This window comes from Artemia sp. Qi Xiang Cuo, chromosome 6 (genome assembly GCF_049724085.1).
Source record: "Artemia sp. Qi Xiang Cuo chromosome 6, ASM4972408v1, whole genome shotgun sequence".
NCBI lineage: Eukaryota > Metazoa > Arthropoda > Branchiopoda > Anostraca > Artemiidae > Artemia > Artemia sp. Qi Xiang Cuo.
This window is the reverse complement of record NC_142799.1, coordinates 21,675,893-21,693,601: the sequence shown is the minus strand read 5'-3', so window position 1 is coordinate 21,693,601 and position 17,709 is coordinate 21,675,893. Positions and strand designations below refer to the sequence as shown.

The 17,709-nt window shown below is 36.7% G+C and overlaps 1 protein-coding gene across 1 annotated transcript in view; it reads left to right on the top strand.

The window, feature by feature from the left end:
* Positions 1 to 17,309, top strand: part of LOC148950974 (bile salt-activated lipase-like) — a 60,533-nt gene extending 43,224 nt beyond the window's left edge. Inside the window, exons 4-8 of the mRNA XM_089090973.1 lie at positions 3,668 to 3,760; positions 5,181 to 5,284; positions 7,680 to 7,839; positions 13,508 to 13,625; positions 17,020 to 17,309. Of these exons, the coding sequence (XP_088947099.1) occupies positions 3,668 to 3,760; positions 5,181 to 5,284; positions 7,680 to 7,839; positions 13,508 to 13,625; positions 17,020 to 17,266 (722 nt within the window). The 3' untranslated portion in view covers positions 17,267 to 17,309. The remainder of the gene's footprint in view (positions 1 to 3,667; positions 3,761 to 5,180; positions 5,285 to 7,679; positions 7,840 to 13,507; positions 13,626 to 17,019) is intronic.
* The last annotated feature ends 400 nt before the right edge of the window (positions 17,310 to 17,709 follow it).

Here is a 17,709-nt window from a genome sequence, read left to right as displayed (position 1 = left end):
CATAATCGGACATTTATAATGAAAGAAAAACGGTCGAAAATTTGACTTTATTACTTTTAGGCCTGTGATCTCTGGTAAGGGTAAGGCTGGTAAGTTTGTGTGGAGCGTTTGATTTTGTAATCCAACGTTTTTGCCTTCTCTTCAAAAATATAGACTAATATAGAAATTTTAGGAGCGCACCATTAAATAACTAAACAATTTGGTTTACCCAACAGTATTGTTTTCTGGCATAATTTTTATTTTGTATTTGTAGTTTATTTACAAGATGCTACCTAGAAAACAAAGGAAAGCTAGCGTTATTTTCATAATTTATAGATGCTTTTAACTTATTTACATAAACGATAGTTTCTATAAACCTTTATAAACCTTAAGAAACTCAGTTATTTTCCAGTCATCAGAACTCTGTCATCTGAATTTATAAACAATAGTAGTCTTGATCAGTTTGACTACCCACCTTGCTTAGTTCTGGCCTACTTTCTCCTTACTAAACACCGAGAAGACACCAAATTCTTTTTTTTTCTTATTATTATTATTCTAGACGCTAAGAAACACCAAGAAGAGAAAAAGGTAGAGCAAATTTCTTGCAAAAACTGTTGGGGAATTTTTTTTTTTTTAAAGAGTGGATTAATAGCCTGTACTGTCTTTCGAGCTTCTTGGGGAGGGTCCGTGCTTCAAAAATATATATATACATATATATATATATATATATATATATATATATATATATATATATATATATATATATATATATATATATATATATATATATATATATATATATATATATATATATATATATATATATATATACATATATATTTCTATGTATTTATTTGAAGTCTTTGAAAGCCCTTATATGTCTAGGGCACGTTCTGCGGATGAAGGATGACAGGTTGCCAAAGCTTGTCTTTTTTGACCAGCCGTCCAGGGTTAACCAAAAAGTTGATTGTCTTCAGTTGGGGGGGGGGGGAGGATGTCGTAAGAAAAGATTTAACGAAAATAGGAGCTTCTTGGGATTGGGAGGGTATAAAGAGGGAGGCTTTGAGTAGATTGGAATAGAGGAGGATCATGCCCAGCTGTGTTGGCTTCAGGCACCTCGGTGTTGGGGTGAGTTGTCAGTAATAGTAAAAAGCCTTTATTTCAAAATTTCAAGATATTTTATTTACAACGTTACAGGATAAGTAGCTCCACTCTGGCCGCTCGGGAAAAAAACGGGTGTATCCCATTTGAGCGCTTTCCCATTTGAGCGCCATGGCGCGCAAATGGGACTTTCCTATTTGCGCGCCGTATTTTAATTAGTTCAGTTGTGTCCCATTTGAGCGCCAGATAATATTTTGCGTTTCCTCTTCATGTTGAAAATCGCTCTTCTCTTATCCAAGTCCGAAATTGAACTGAACTGAGCTAACAATCTTGCACCCTCTTATAACATTTACTTCGAGCGCCCATTAATCCTAATTTACGATGCAAGGTCAGGTGACCTAATTGCGTAAGCGATTGCACAACCGTTTACCCACAAAATGCAATAGGATTTAGCGTGGGAGCATATTTTTTTACCCTCTTATAACAAGTATTTAATGATGCCAGGAACAATATTTCTGGTTAGTATTAATAAGTCAGTTTGACAATGAAGAGCTCCAAGAATAAACAACTGCTAGAACACGACGGTTTCGTCTACAGATTCGATAAGCCGATTTCTGGAGGAAGAAAGAAGAGCTGGAGATGCATGAAGAAGGGATGTCTCGGGCGGTTACACACTGATTCCAGCGACGGCTCACCAGTTTCAGTTGGTACGCACGACCACAGCGCTGATCCTCTGCAGACCCAGCAGTACAAATTCCGGTCAGACCTTCGAAGCGAGTCAGCCCGTACTACTCGTCCGATTCCCGCTATCTACGACGGCCAGGTCGCAAGTGCTGCTGCCAGTGGGCTGAGTGCTTTGCCTCAGTTACCCTATAAGCACGTGAAGTCGTCCATGTACAGATCACGAAACAAGCTGATACCACCACTGCCCGCTGATACTATATCCGTACCGACGCCCTTGCCCCAGGCTTTCAGTGAGACGTCTGCAAACCAGAGATTCCTCCTCTTTCAGCTTCAAAATAACGCTGCGATTTGCTTTGCAACCGACGAGTCGTTAAGTCTGCTTGAACGAAGCCCGGAATGGTATATGGACGGCACCTTCGACTCAGCTCCTTCCCCATTCGGCCAGTTGTTCACCGTTCACGTTTTCTTCGGCGACAAGCAACTTCCCGCTGTCTTCGTGCTCATGGAGAGCAAGTCTGCGCAGCTTTACAACGACGTCTTCAGCGAGCTGATCCTACAGGCTGCGATGAAAGGAGTGACACTTCGCCCGACGACCGTCGTCTCTGATTTTGAGACCGGTCTGCTGACATCCGTGAAGCAAGTTTTTCCGGCCGCCAAGCACCGTGGGTGTTACTTCCACTTTTGCCAAGCAGTAATCAGAAACTTGGGGCGTCACTCAGTCCGTGAGCTGTACATGACCGATGCAGACTTCAACCTCTACGTTCGAAAGCTTCTGGCTCTGGCGTTCCTACCTCCAGCGATCGTCAGAATCAATTCTGGTCCAATCATTTCTCACATCGTTCGTACCTGGCCTTCGGCTCGTCCGTTTGTCACTTACTTCAGCCGTCAGTGGTTCGACCAATGTCCTCCTCATTTCTGGTCAGTCTACGGCATCCAGCGAAGGACAAACAACGACCTCGAATCATGGCACATGCGGTTTAACCGAAGAGTCGGTCGCTACCACCCGAACTTGTGGCAGTTTATCTCTTTCCTGAAGGAAGAACAAGCAGTCGTCGATTCTGCAAGGACACAGCTACTCCAGGGTCATGTCATCCATCGGACGAACAAGAATTATGCAAGGATTAACTAACGACTCGAAAAGCTGTCGACGGAGTACAGGGCTGGAACTCGAACAGCAGACGAGCTTCTCTTGGGTGTCGCACATAACATTTCGCCGGATGTGTGATATTAGCAGTTTTTGTTTGTATTTTTACCAATATATTAATTTGAATTATCCGTTTTTGGCACGATTTTTGGGTGATTTCGTTCCATTTCTAAACGATCGTTGTGAAATAACTCTAAAAAAAGAGCCGAATATTTCGACTTGACCAGCAAGCCTTCTTCAGCGGCAATCAGTTCTTACCCTATGAACGTGCGTAAAATCTTCACTTATATTCTTCACAAGCTTAACAAACGTTTAGCTTCTTAACTCTCAGTACAGAGTTATTTCACAACCATTGACCCAATAAAATCCTCAGTTTTGTTCGTTGTCTTCGTGGCAATAAATATTTCTACAGGTCAATGTGGCAGCAAACCACGCTTCATCCACCGCAAAATCACAATTTTGGGTTTGGCGCTCAAATGGTACTCCGTGGCGCTCAAATGGGAACAAAATTCCGTGGCGCTCAAATGGAACAAAATTCCGTGGCGCTCAAATGGGAAAGCGCTCAAATGGGAACACCCCAATAAAACATGAGTGCTTTATTATGTGCTTAACTGCAATTTCTTCAGACAGTAATCTTTTAAATATTTTCTCATTCGTGTTGCATTCTGTTCAATTCTATTCATTTGTTTTATGTTCTTTTTTGCATTATTTGATTACTTAAATTCTACTTAACTTATCGTAAACATTGTTTATTTGTAGTGACCTACAATTCATACTTCTTGCCGAATAATAAATTCAATGACACTGAATTTATGAAAAGAGAATTTGCTGAAGTACTTCTTAATGGAATCAGTAAGTAATTTTGTTTATTTTTTATCAGTAATTTAACAAAAACTCTAATCTTGCTTTAATTTTACTTGTATATAATTTTCCCTTTGTGGGTAGAAATTTCTATATATTAAATTCATTTCAGTTTATCATTTTGGCTATATAATTACACAAAAAATGTGTTGTTTGTTGCTCCTAATGGGGAGTAGGCCGTCATAAATCAGGGCTCAGACCCAAAAGCTTAGACCATTTATTCGAATCTTGAACAATTCTTTACACATTGGTTCGAATGTCGACGATGGCATTGTTTTCACAGCAAATCTCAACTATTTTAAAATTCACTAATATAGACTTGTTACACTTTATTGAATTTTCCTTTCTAAAACGCTATAAGAATCACATCTGTTTATGAATAAGAATCACGCTAAAGAATCGCATCTGTTTAAGAATCACCCTTCTCTAAATAGAGAATCATCTGCCTAACCTTATTCCTAATAGTTCTTTATTATTCATTGTCTTATCTGATATAAGTCTTAGTTGTCTAAAAGTGTCCGTCTTGGCAATTTTATCTTGACAATTTTATTTACAGAACCTTCGCTTTGGTCTTGACTTTAGGCGAAACATATTCATGAATAATCAGTAAATTTAATATTTTTCGAATAATCTCCAATTGTTTATCACCATGCTGTAAAATTGTCATCAACTAGCCAAAACAAAAGGAAAAACATTTGATTATGATTTAACATTAGTGTCAGTATTTGAAATGAGAATATACCCAACTGATCTCCTGTCCGCACATTATTATTTTCAGTGGTAAGAATCCTATGGTCATTCGTAGGATTGGCAGCATTCGGGGAAAAACTTACCTTGCCCCTACCCCTGCTGACGTTGCTACGTGACAGAGAATGACTAACACAACCATATAAAGAAAAATCTTGGCTTTGGCATCCCACCAACTGCAGCACCTCAGACAACTTGCCCCGCTCCCCCTCGCTTTTAACGCCTTTGAAAAGTTCTTACATTTATGATTTGTTTTGACATGTCTTAGATTCTAAAAATGAAAGGTAATGTTCATAGTTTAAGTTGACTAGGAATGAGCAAATTTAATTCAGCCTGTAAAATCTTTTTTTAATGTTAGTAACGTCTAATCAAAATGTTCTTTTGGCAAAAAATGTGCCCTGTTAGCGATAAAAATGGGTTTGGACTAAAGATTCGGCCAAAACGTTTCCAAAATCTGTCATTTCGACAATGAAAATGTCTTGATAGCATTTCTGATGTTTCTTGTCGACTTTTAAACACCAGATGAATGAATTCCTTGAAAATAAGAGGAAAACAACGAATATTCTTTAAAAAACATATTTTTGAGGAATGAGGATGCTAATCTGAGCCAAGTCATTACTTCTGCTATTAAAGATTTTTAACTCCCAATAATTGTTGTTTTCAGATGGATACCCACCAACCCCAGAAGAAGTTGACGAAGTCATAGCTTTCTACTTTGATGGTCCAGAGCTTGGAGATTTTTATGCTATGGTTCCAGGTGTTGTTGACGTGAGTGTCTGTTTCACTTGCCATATTTCATGTTCAAAGTTCATTTTAGTCTTTTTCAATATATTTATCCTTCATCAAACATTTAGACAATTATAGAGAATTGGTTTTGAGGCACGGGCCCTCCTCAAGAGGCTCAAAAGCTGCACTAATTATAAAGGTAGAGGGATGAAAAATAATAATGGGGGGCCCCTAAGTTCCGCTGGCGTCCCTTCTCAATATTTATTCCAAATCCGGTTTGACATTTTCGTCCTAGTTAAAATAATAAAGAATACTGAAAGCATAAGCGAAAAGAGTTCAATTTACGTTAAACTTAAGTGAAAGAAATGGTTATTATTAACAGAAGGATAACTTTAGTCATCATAAGAAACTTGCTGATATATTTTTTTCCTCACATTCATCAGGAGAGCAGACAAACATCGTGAAACAGAATATGAATGATTCAGGATACTAAATTTTTGGAGGCTAATAGATTTTGGCCACAGATTTGTTTCATGAATAGATGCTAGATAATATAGAAAAAGCGTAGTAAAGAACCAAAAGGTTAACAACCACCACATATCTAGTAAGAATCTGGTAACAACGGCGAATGAGTGACGAATTGCTGGCACAATAGTGAAATATTCAACCACAGAATTTCCTCTTTTTTTACTGATTTAAACACCTTTTCAGGTGGCATACAGTTAAAAGTGCAAGAACCCCACTAAAACAAAATTATATCTGTAGTTAGTTACGGACGCAGGAATTTGTTTTGGGGGGACCCAAATTTTTCAAATCCCTTATTCTGTGAGAAGTATCAGAAAATTTTGGGAAGATAAGAAAATCATGAGATTTCGGGGGCACCCTAGTCCCAGAGTCCCCCCCCCCCTTCGTACGGGTCCGTCTATAGTCCATTATTAATTAATACAAATTTAGATCCAAGCTGTCTGTCGCAGTAGCACACTCACCTCAGATTGCATACACGGATATGCATTATTGTGAAAAATTAAATTTTTCGTTCCTGGCAGGAGTGAATAACAGCTAAAACGATCAAAAATTAAATTCGTATTAAATTTTATCTTAAATTTTTGTGAATACGGTTAACTCACATCTTTGGTGTATTTACGTCTGCACAATCGTCATCAAATTGGTCAAAATGGAGGCAAATGACCAATCTAATGAAAGTTATTGAGTATTAAGGCGTCACAGGCATATTTTTTGTATTTTACTCATTACTTATTAAAATTAGCTATATTAGGGTGATCGTTGTAATACGTAGTGAGGCATTAGCTATATATCCGTTCCAGGTTCGCAGCTAATTTGTATTAAAGTTTAAGTAAATAAAAATTGAATTGTATCTTCCACCCGGAACACGCTCTGTGATTTTAACGATATCCAACGACAACGGCTATAACGGTTTGAATATGTTGAGTGGTTGACGACTTTCTCTTATTGTATAAATATTGTAGGTGTGAAATAAAAGATTACACCCCTATACTTACCTGTACAGAAAAGCATCCCACAGAGGCGATATTTATCGATCGTCCTCCCCCTTGAAAAATTTAATATATAAGACTTTTTTTGGTAACCTACAAAACATCTCCAATAGTTTGTTTTAGAGACTGGTAACTTTTTTGGTAGCATCTATAATGTTCTAAGAATTGTTTTATGAAAGTTAAATCTTGTTCTACGAAAGTATAATTGTTATTCAAGAGTCTGTGACCACCTGTTCCATCCTAACGAATCGGGTTTTGTTTGAGGGAATGAGAAAAATTATAAATTACATTTCTTCAGCACAATTAACGAAAAATTTAAAAGGAAGAATTATGAAAAGCAGATTCATGCACTGTTGGAACGAAAAACTTTAATTTGCAAAAAGAATTTGCAAAACACATCTAAAAATGCATATGACCGACTTTGTAATCTGTAATTTGACGATAAAATAAAAGTTCAAAATAGGGATAAAATCCTTTTTAATAGACAGTGCATAATAGATTTCACAAAAAAATACCAGATATTTTGGTCACTTATACAGTGACCGTCATAAATAGTAAAAGTAGTTGTACTACTGATGACGGCCACTGTATATGTGACCGAAATATATGGTATTTTTTTGTGAAATTTATTATACACTGTCTATTAAAAAGGATTTTATCCCTATTTTGAACTTTTATTTATCGTCATGGAAAGCAGTGTGGTCTCCGAAATTATCTACTGTAATTTGACCCATGGATTGAGAAGCATTATCGATTGGTGCAAATTTCTCACTAACCTGAATGTGAATAAAAAAATTCTCTGATTTTAGAGCCAGTTTTACAGCTGCTTTAGTGTTGACAATGAATGGTGTACCTTCATGTCTATTGGCCCTATGTTCCTTTTAATGTTGAAATTAGACTTACGATTATTTAAATTCTTACAGATGACTGGTGTTTTACTTCTAAAAGAAGGAACTTACTTGAATGCTCAAATGCACGCTGTTCATAACCCAAACACCTGGATGTACGCTTTCAACTACGAAGGCAGAGCTTCCCTTTACGGAGTCATTGTCGGTGGCCCAGCAATGGACGTCATTCCTCATGGTGAGTGTTTATGCAGATTATCATGTCTTCCGTCTCAAAAATCCTATTCGTTCCAACACATTTAGTCAAAATCACTAGTGGAGATCTGGAAAAATATTTGCAGGGAGGGGGAAGGAACCTAATTAAAATAAGCAACTGAACTGCAAGACAAGTAGCAAGTGATACCAAGAGGTCCTAGGCTGCGGATCATATTAGAAAAAATGCAATTAGAGACAAAAAACATCAAATGTAATGCGGATTAAATTTACAGTATATTAAGTAAAATAAGTAAAAACAAATTTCGTTATATGCCGGATAACGTCAAACAACACAATAATCTACAGTATGTACCACATTATCATAACTTTAAAGAAAAATCATCCCTCCCCTTCTCAAAAAGCAAAAACACAGAAAAAAAATACAAAACGTGAATCGATCCCTATTAGGGATTAACTTACCAGCAGTTATATTTAGGAATACTTTTATGGATAAAAGGTGAATAATTAGTTTCCCTAAGCAAATGATGTTCAACTTTTCATATGATCGGCTACCTAGGCGATTCTGCCGCACTATCTTACTTAACTCACTCTTTAGTTGCCTTAATGTTAAGAACAATGATTGAAGACGCGCAAGCTTGTAATTTTCTACATCTGCTAAACATAAATACAATCAATTTAACATCATAAATTTATATAATTTTAGTTCAGGAGTTTTAGGCTTTTTTTAATGTTAATAGCCATTGTTGCTTTAATAAGTTCGACGAACTACAAACGTTAGTCTTCTTGGCTTTCTTCCTTATCCTCTTGGCGAAAATGAGATAAAGATTCTCTCGAACCATTCATGGAGCATAGGGTGTCAAACCGACGTTTCAATGATATTGAGCCTTTTTCAATTGACAGAGAGCAAGCCTGTCACCAGTGTTCCCATGATCTCAAAACAAAATGTAACACAAGTTGCACGAAAAATGTACCAAAGACAAAAAAAAATTGTACCATATCCCGATTTTTTTTCTGCGTATTACGGTTCGCGTAACTGTGGATCGTCGGTGACGTACAGTATTATCTATGAAAATTTTGTACAAGACATTTTCATTCACTTTCTTTCTCCATTCCTTCGTTTTTCTTTGTCTTCTAATACACTACATTACTCTTGACAGTACTTGAAGAAACTGTTCGGAGTAATATATGTTACGACAGTAACATTTTACTACAGCCCAAAAAAAGTCGTTGTTTTTCGGCCATTTACGACCGTTTATAATGCCGCCCTAAAATTGGTCCCAAATGACGATTTTAATACAAATCAGGGGATAAAATCGAATTTTAACCGTGTATTCTTACAGAATATTGCCCAAAAGCAGTTGCTGGGACCTGTTTTTTCATTTAATAGTTTGCATACACATCCCCCTTTCCCCTTTTATGAAGATATCGATGGAGGGGAGGATCGCTCCTGTAATACTTCCCTAATTTACGCTACCGCCTACAAACAATACAGGAAAAAAATCTTTTTAAATTGAGACTGATAAAAGAAGTGACTTTGGGGGTTATTGCCTGGTTTAACACGTACTGGAGATTTTAATGTTGAAACAATATTTTTCTCCGAAACGCCTTAAAAAGATCCTTCACTCACCTGGTAAGGTCGAGTTGGATAAATCCACACAAATGGTACAATAGAGACCATGTCTTTCACTATTTTAAAATCATCTTAAACATCTGAATATTGGCATCTTTTATTTTTAAAACTGGAACTGGTTTTATAAACTTTGAGTTATCTGAGGTTCCAACTACATACTACAAAAACTATACATAAAAAAATTACCACAAATATGACGTTAAAAATCACTATCTGATTCAGAGGCCATGGCGGCACGTGCAGTTGCAGATTTTCTGTACCCTTTTCAAATATTTCACCAGTTGGGGTATGTCACCATGCCCATGGGGGGTTTCCAGTCCTTGGTAATGACTCGTTTAGCCCCCAGAACAGCATTAAGAGTAGTAAAGCTGAGTTTATTTCTCAATTTTGCTTTGTTTAAATTGACAGTTGAAAAGGCCCTCTCGGCACAAGCAAAAGAATGTGGTAGGATAAGCATTTCCATCACAAATTCACCCAAGATTGGGAAACTTTGGACTTGAGGACCATCACATCGTTCTAGTACTTTAAACCAGAAATAAACTGGGTCAGAATCTGCACATTTCTTGTGATCAGCGCAAAATGGCAGCCTTTGCCAAATTTGGAAACTGGACGAGTAGTTGGACAACGCTTAAGTTTGAGTGGTCAGGAGACATAGCTATCTTTGGATTTTCAGCAGACGAGTAGTTTGATAAATATAACCTCTACATGATTGCCACAGTCTACTTATTTTATGTCTCGAAACAACCGATTAAGGTCAGTAGCAAATGGTAGGCTATATGCGAGGAAAGCAAAATAAGCTTTGAATGTAGGGGACATTAACTTTTCGATTATAGCTGTGGCTTTGACTGGCTTGTTTCCTTCTTTAAAGCTTTCACTCCGAAAGAAAAATATCAAATAATCCCATTGTTCGAGATACCGCATAATAACTGGAAGTCGTGAAAGCAACCTAGTTGTGACATGGCGCAGGATTCTGTGTTCGTCAAGCTCCATGAACTTCTGTGTTCGACAAACTCACCAGCCCTTTTCGGGTCTCTTCTAATGTAATTGTAGAGGTCTTGACAGAATTCTTCGACGTCTGTAGGTATCTTACGACTTGCTGCACTGCACTGGCACCCAAATGGATGGAGTGGCATGTACACCCAAGAACAAATAGATTTAGTAAATCCAGCAAAAGCTTTGCTTGCACACCACCATGTCACTCCATCATCACAGATGCATTGTCTGATGCAAAACCAATTAGATTCTGCTTTGGCACTCCAATCTTTTTAAACAGAAGTTTTGTTAACACTGTATGCAGATCTTTAGCTGTACACTGCTGTACTTTAACTGATTGCAAGAATGAGTCCTTCACAACTTTCTTCCATCCACCATTCTTCATCGACATGACGAATAACAACAACTAGGTTTTTTGAATTACTCACATCAGTACTTTTGTCAATTATTAACGAAAAACAGTTCTTTTTAATCAGGTTGCACAAGTCCACATAAGCTTCTCCAATTATTTGATTAATCACATGTGTAATTTTTGTACGAGTACACTGAACACCCTTTGCTATTTCCAAGTCAGAAAATGCTCTCTTTAAGGTTCTCTTGGAAGCTCTTTCATAATATTGATTACCAAGTTATGCCTCGCCAGAAGTCTACTTAAAATCCGTTCGGCCTGTCCAATTTTCTGACTTTGTAGAAGCCTGTCATTCGTTTCTATACTATCTATTGAGAATCATACCATGTGAGCAGTACTAAGTGTTGCAGACATTTTTTTAAATGAGTAGGATTTCGTAGGTGGCGCCTAATATGAAAACTTCTACCTGATATGTTGGTATTACACAGAATACAGCGAGGCTGCCCTGTGTGCCCTTTGCCGATATAATGTCTGCCCTCAAAGTCAATAATCCAATTTGGTGTAAGTTTTCTTCTGTCATTCTGCTTCCTTGTGGTAGCTTTCTTAGCTCCAGCAGCTGTTCCAACGTGTGATTTTGCTTCACCAGTAACGGAAAGGGTTTTGTCATCTTCTAAACTGTTGCTACATCTAGCAACAACAGTTGAGCTATCCGACTGAATTTTCTCTTCTCTTGCTATAGCAGTGCTCGCAGACCAGCTCAACTCTGAATCTGCAATAACACTCCCAAGAACCAGACTGCTTTTTATATTTTTGTCTCGATCTAAAACTTCCACGTCAGAATACTGTTCTCTAATATTGGCGAAATGAGTGAGGATATATGAGATTCTTCTTCCCCAGTTTTAGTACTGCTTATGGCCTTGCTTTTTCTTTTTTGCACTGTTTCTGGAGTTCTGCTAATTAGATTACCATTAACATTCTGGGAGCTCGTTGTTCGACGTTAGCTACAAGATATTTCAATTATACGACCTGTAGGACTTGAAGACTGATTCTTGTTGATGCATAAAATTTTATTCTGAGGTGTCTGTCTTCCAATAGGCTTGAAAATACTGTCCCTTCTCGGGAATCTTCAAAGATTCCCGACCATCATGAATCCAAAGTGTCATTATATTTTAATTGTTAGCTTTTCATTTTCAAATGGTAAGACTTGATACACAGAGAGATGTTTTTGTCCGACCTTTGGAAGCCGGAAGCGTCTGTTTGCGAAAAAAGGAAAATAAATGAATGGTGACTGCTTGTCTCTCTCTTATTTTGACTATTGCGAATAAGATCAGGGCGAAATAAAATTATTTATAGATGAAAGAATACAAACATCAGTAAAAAATACTGAATTGTACCACATTGTACCATAATCTTGTAAAATGTACCATATTTTGTGGGATTGTACTAAATTGTACCAGTAGAAGTGAAATGTACCAAAACGGTACAATTGTACCACTTTCGGCATCACTACCTGTGACCCAGACTGGGGGCGGCTGGAGTTGAACCCTGAACCGCATATTGCCAAGCAGAAAATCAATCCATCGCGCTACTACACAGTTAAATCCTCTTGGTAAGCACTGAAAATATTTGGTGTTCCTTTCAAAGTCTCTTCTGCTTTAAGAAATTTTAATTGCCAAGGTATTCCAACCACAACAGTCAGTCTATAGTAGCCTACACTTCCATGTACTCAACTGGTACTTTCTGATATTTTCACTGTCGATCACACAATCAAAGAAAGTTTCTGGGAAAGACTTTTTTGGAAATGTATATTTAAAGTATTAGATTTTAAGTAAAGTAATAACGATTTTTTTTTTTCAAATATGTCCAACAGTAAATATTCAGCATTGCTATGGAAATCAACAAATGATTTAGCAGAATCGCTTACTTGTTAAGATGCCAAAAATGTCTATACCAAAAAATTTTAAGATACCAAAATGTACTAAATACCAAATAGGGAGTATGTATTGATACTTGGGCCCAGGTCTAACTAAAAAATAATAAAGTTTAGGGATTTTCTACAACATTTCTCTTATTTTCCTAATAATTTGCAAGAATTCGCATTTTAGGCAAAACATTTTGATAAGTTTCTTATCAGAAGTTCTTTGTTTCCTCTACTTTAATATTTCCACAAAATTCAATTTGAGCAATTTAAGGACCAGAATCTTAATCACTGTTCCTTGTAAATTGAATGAAACAAGTGTACTGGCTATCAAGCAGGGATTTAGTGTGAATGTAAGCATATCAACTCAGCACATTGTGTATGGGATTTATAATTATGGATAAACTTGGCAGAGGCTTCAGTCTGTTCAAAATCTTTTATTAATTTAAAGTAAATGTAACTATAGAAAGAATAACAAATTCCGAAATGAACACTAGCCTGCGTCAGAAGAAATAATCAAAGCGTGAGAATGATTGATAGTCGAAACAGTACGTCTGAGTGGTGGCTGAGGGGAGAAGGGGTTGCGCCACCATTTGTAAATGATTGAAATAACATGAGAGTTACTAACCAGATTATTTCTATTCTATTAGCAGAGGCATAACAAGCAAACTACTCCTTTTTAGGTGTCACATTTTAGTTTCTTATTAGAGGATTTCAATAAAAATTTTCTAACCTATCGACATTTTCCAGAACTAGGAATTGACCGGTAACTTTAACTAATATCCCACTTTTTGTTGCAGGTGTCTGTCACTCTGACGAGCTGATTTATTTATTCCAATTTACTGGACTCTTCAACGAAACAGAAAGACATATGACAGAACGTATGGTTGAGCTTTGGACTAACTTTGCAATCTATGGGTAATTTACAATTTTTTATTTTTAAAGCAGGGCGTTCCAAACATCTTAGAACACAGGCTGGACATAAACGTGGAAACCATAGCGCTTAAAAACACGCCGTTAATATACCTTCCAATATAAGCCTACCCTTAAACTCGTTCAAGCGACCACCAACAATTTTTTTGCAAAACAAAATATTCTGTTTCTTCCCTCAGAGCTGAACTGAAAAATTGGGCAATTCTTTTTTTTTTCCCAAGACCTTCTCCAATTTTTTTGAAAAATTCTTTTTTAATTCTAACTCGACTAGATATCCGTTTCTTGCATGAGGTAATGTTTCTGTTACTGACAGGCTTCTATTTCACAGGCACTATATAATTGGCATTTTTATCATCAGTTGTCCATGGATTTTTGTCAGTTATCAGCAGTTTTAAGGAGTTTTAATTGTTATCGGTAGAGCGTTTTCACTAAAGGTATGAATTTGGGGAAAGTTAAAAATTAGATTCCGCTATAGTTTCTCTGAAGCCTTGTTTCTAGTGCATGGCCTTTACAGTGAAGCGCGTTTCTTGAATACATATTTGGTAAAAAAAAGAGAGACAATAAATCACAATATTAAACATTAACACACAAGGTGTAGATAAAAGCGGCACATGACCTCAATCCAAATTTTCTTGCAGAAAGATAAGTATGTTGTATTTTTTGGAAAAGGAATCATGCAAGAATTTTCGATTTGTACCATTGTATAGGCGAAGCTTCTTAGAAACCAAAGATTCAAGACTTTTTGCAAAAAGATAGGCTTGTTGCAACCGAAATAATGCAAAGTTTTAATAATGATTATTGAACGCCACAAATTGGATCTTCCCCCTCCTCCGATACCCCTCCCACTTTCTCTCTCCATCAGCTTTGTTTTGAAGAGAGGCAGGTATTCTGCACCTTTTTTTTTAAGCATACTAGGATTTTGAGGTCATGTGGGGCCAAAATGTGGAGTCATGGACATCCTAAAATCCCCTACTACTACCAATTTTCGCGTAAGGGTTTATTTGAATGGATTCGCACAAGAATGTTTAATCTCTATTAAAGGATGCGTTAAGTGGGCCCATGTTCTAACCTAATGTCCCCCAAGCTTTCCCAATTATTATTTCTTGCAGAAAGGTAGCTATGCTGCACCTAGTTTGAGTTTAATTCACATAAGAATTTTCGTTTGATATTGATTTAAGAGTCGAAGTGGCTCAATGGTCCCTTTAATGGGTCCCTTTGGCATTTTTACTAGTACGTAGGTCCCTTTACATGGCATTTTCATTTTATACTAATAAATGGTCCCTTTAACTAAAAACTACCAAGTTTTTAGTGCAAAGATAATCATGTTGCATCTTATTTAAGTCAAAATCGACTAGAAAAAATGGGCCCTTAACTCAAAAGCCAGTAAAGATGGAAATACTTGCGTTAATATTCATATCAATAGACGTTGCTTGCACTATAATAGAAGCTAATTTGTTCTTACAAATTTTCTATAAAATCTGAAATGTCAAAAGTTTCAATCGAATCTGATTTTGAGAAAACTATTTGTGAAATATTAGACGGGGTTCTAGTAAGTAAATTTGTATAACCTAAGTATCTACGAATATTAGCAGAAAAACTTTGGGCTTAATAAATGAAAGAAAGGCTTGATTAATCAAAGGTGATTTAATTTTACGAGAATAAGATTTAAATAAGGAGGGTAGAGAACGTACTACAGATTAGGGTTAGCATTTGACCAGTGAAAAACTATACAAATTCCTAAGCCTAAAATAAACAAGACGAATTTAAGCCGAGTTATTTGTCAAATCAAATATTATTTGATTTTGGAGTGATGAAGTTACTTGGGAGATGAAAACCTGTATTTACAAGGAAATTTAAATTCTTAAGAAGAAACTCCATGAGAATATTTTGATATTGTCTATTAACACCCATAGGCTTTTTGGACAGATTTGTTTCTCTAAGTCCATCATCCCCGACCCCGACTCTTTTTCAGCTGAAAGTTTTAAATCTTTATTAAAGAAACACAAAAACATCTGAATTCAAGTGGTTTGTAGAGGCTGATTATCATTACCTTAACCCTTGGTAAACTATTCGAGCATTTGTTGCTTCCGAATATTGAGGAATTTCATAACTTTGAGGCTAACTAAACAGGATTCAGGTACGGTTTTAGGTGTCACATTGCTCTTTATGTTCTATTATTAAGGAATCTACTTGGAATAATTAATATCTTCAATTTCGTATCCTTGATATATTTGAAGGAATCGATAGTATTCACCTTGCTCATATTTGGCATGCTCTTTGTCAACTCTATATGAATGTGTCTGTGACTCTTGCTTTAAAGTTTTAACATTCAAATTCATATCTAAGATTAAAGTTGGGAAGTGATGAATTTTCCGGAAATATTCCAGTTAAGAGTGGAGTTACACATGGAGAAGTCTTCATATCTTTAGTGACTCTTGCAAAATGTTTTATTTGGGATACGTAGCCCCAGCTTTTCGGGATTAACAGGTGTCAACTTTAGCTTATGCAGACGAGTTGGTTCTTAGTACTTGAACTGAGGTTAGCTCAGTACGTTCTGTTTGATCTGTTGCTGCTGTATTTGTATGTAACAGGCTACTAATGAACGTTGATAAATGTGGTAATCTGATTTTTGATAGATGGGGTTTGTCTAATTTTTGGATTGTAGTTTATTTTGTATTCTGCAAGTTCATTGCTTTTGAAGGTCCATTTTTTGCAATTTTTTAAGTCTTTTTCATTCATAAACAATTCGTGATATTAAGAATAAAGTAAAATGCAGATATTCTCAATTTTTTTGTAATCGTGGCTATTCCTGCGGGAAGCATTAAGAAAGCTATGCTCGAGCTTTGCGACCATCCCTTGTAATTTTCTCCTGGAGTTAATATGTATGCTTTTAAGGAAAGGTGACGTATTATTATGAATATTGTAGATTTTTGCTTAATCTACAGTAACCATTTGAGAACCAGAGGTTAATTGGGCAGTATCTTGTAACGGATATTGTTCTCTCGGTGGGAAAATGAAGTTCGAACTTAATTGATGATAAGTTAATCTATCTTGGTCCTAACAATACCCACCATTTTGGCTTTGTTTTCCTGTATTTTTTATTTTAGTGTAGTACTTTTTAGATCAAACGGCATAATTGCAAGTTATTATATGTATCTGAGGCAATGAAAGCACAATTTTACATTTTCTAGTAGCTGTTATACCTATTACGGTTAAGCATGGATGTAAACCCCGGACCGCTTGGACAGGGTGTGGAAAAAATAACCTTTTTTTTTGCATCCATTGATTGTGAGTTTTTATGCATAAGAAATGAAATAAAGATATCTGGACCTATGGTATTACCTCTGAACCCGATTGTTAAATATAAGCATTTTTTTAGGGACCCTACACCAGAAGGCGTTGAAATCTACCCAGACAGTTCCAAATGGAGTAGGTATACAGATGAAGACAGAATCTATCTTGATATTGATCTGGCTTTTGAAGAGAAAGTAGAATACGCAAACACTTATACAGTTGCCAGAGATACAGGCTTTTCCGCAATAATGCCAGAAATGATCGAAGAAAACTATTGGTCGTTAGAAGATGCTCTACAACAGCAAAAGTACCTGAGAAACTTACAAAATTAATTTTTTTATTATCCTTACTAAAAAGTGAACTCGCTCTATTGTATTAATTTTTTTTAGAAGAACTAAGGAAAGATTTTATTTTACAATTTTCTTTTCAGCTTGACTTTGACTTACTTAAGGCTCCTGCCGCGTTGCGGGCAGCATAGAGAGCGTCGCAACTCTGCTCCTCTAGGCTGACCGGTCTACTGCTATTAGTGGGGTCTCGTCGATAGCAATGTTAGCCATCTCCAGGAATTTGTTGAGGCTATCCTTCCACCTTGTCTGAGGTCAGCACCTCGGGCAAGACCAGCCATGAGCTTTAGCGTCAAAATCGTAAAATATTCGGGCTGGGGTTGTCGCCGGTATACGCAGGAGGTGTCCAAATCATGTGAGAGTACGCTGAGCTGTTTGGACGGAGAATGGCACTTGGGAGGTAAGTGCGAGCAACCTTGCGTTGCTTACAA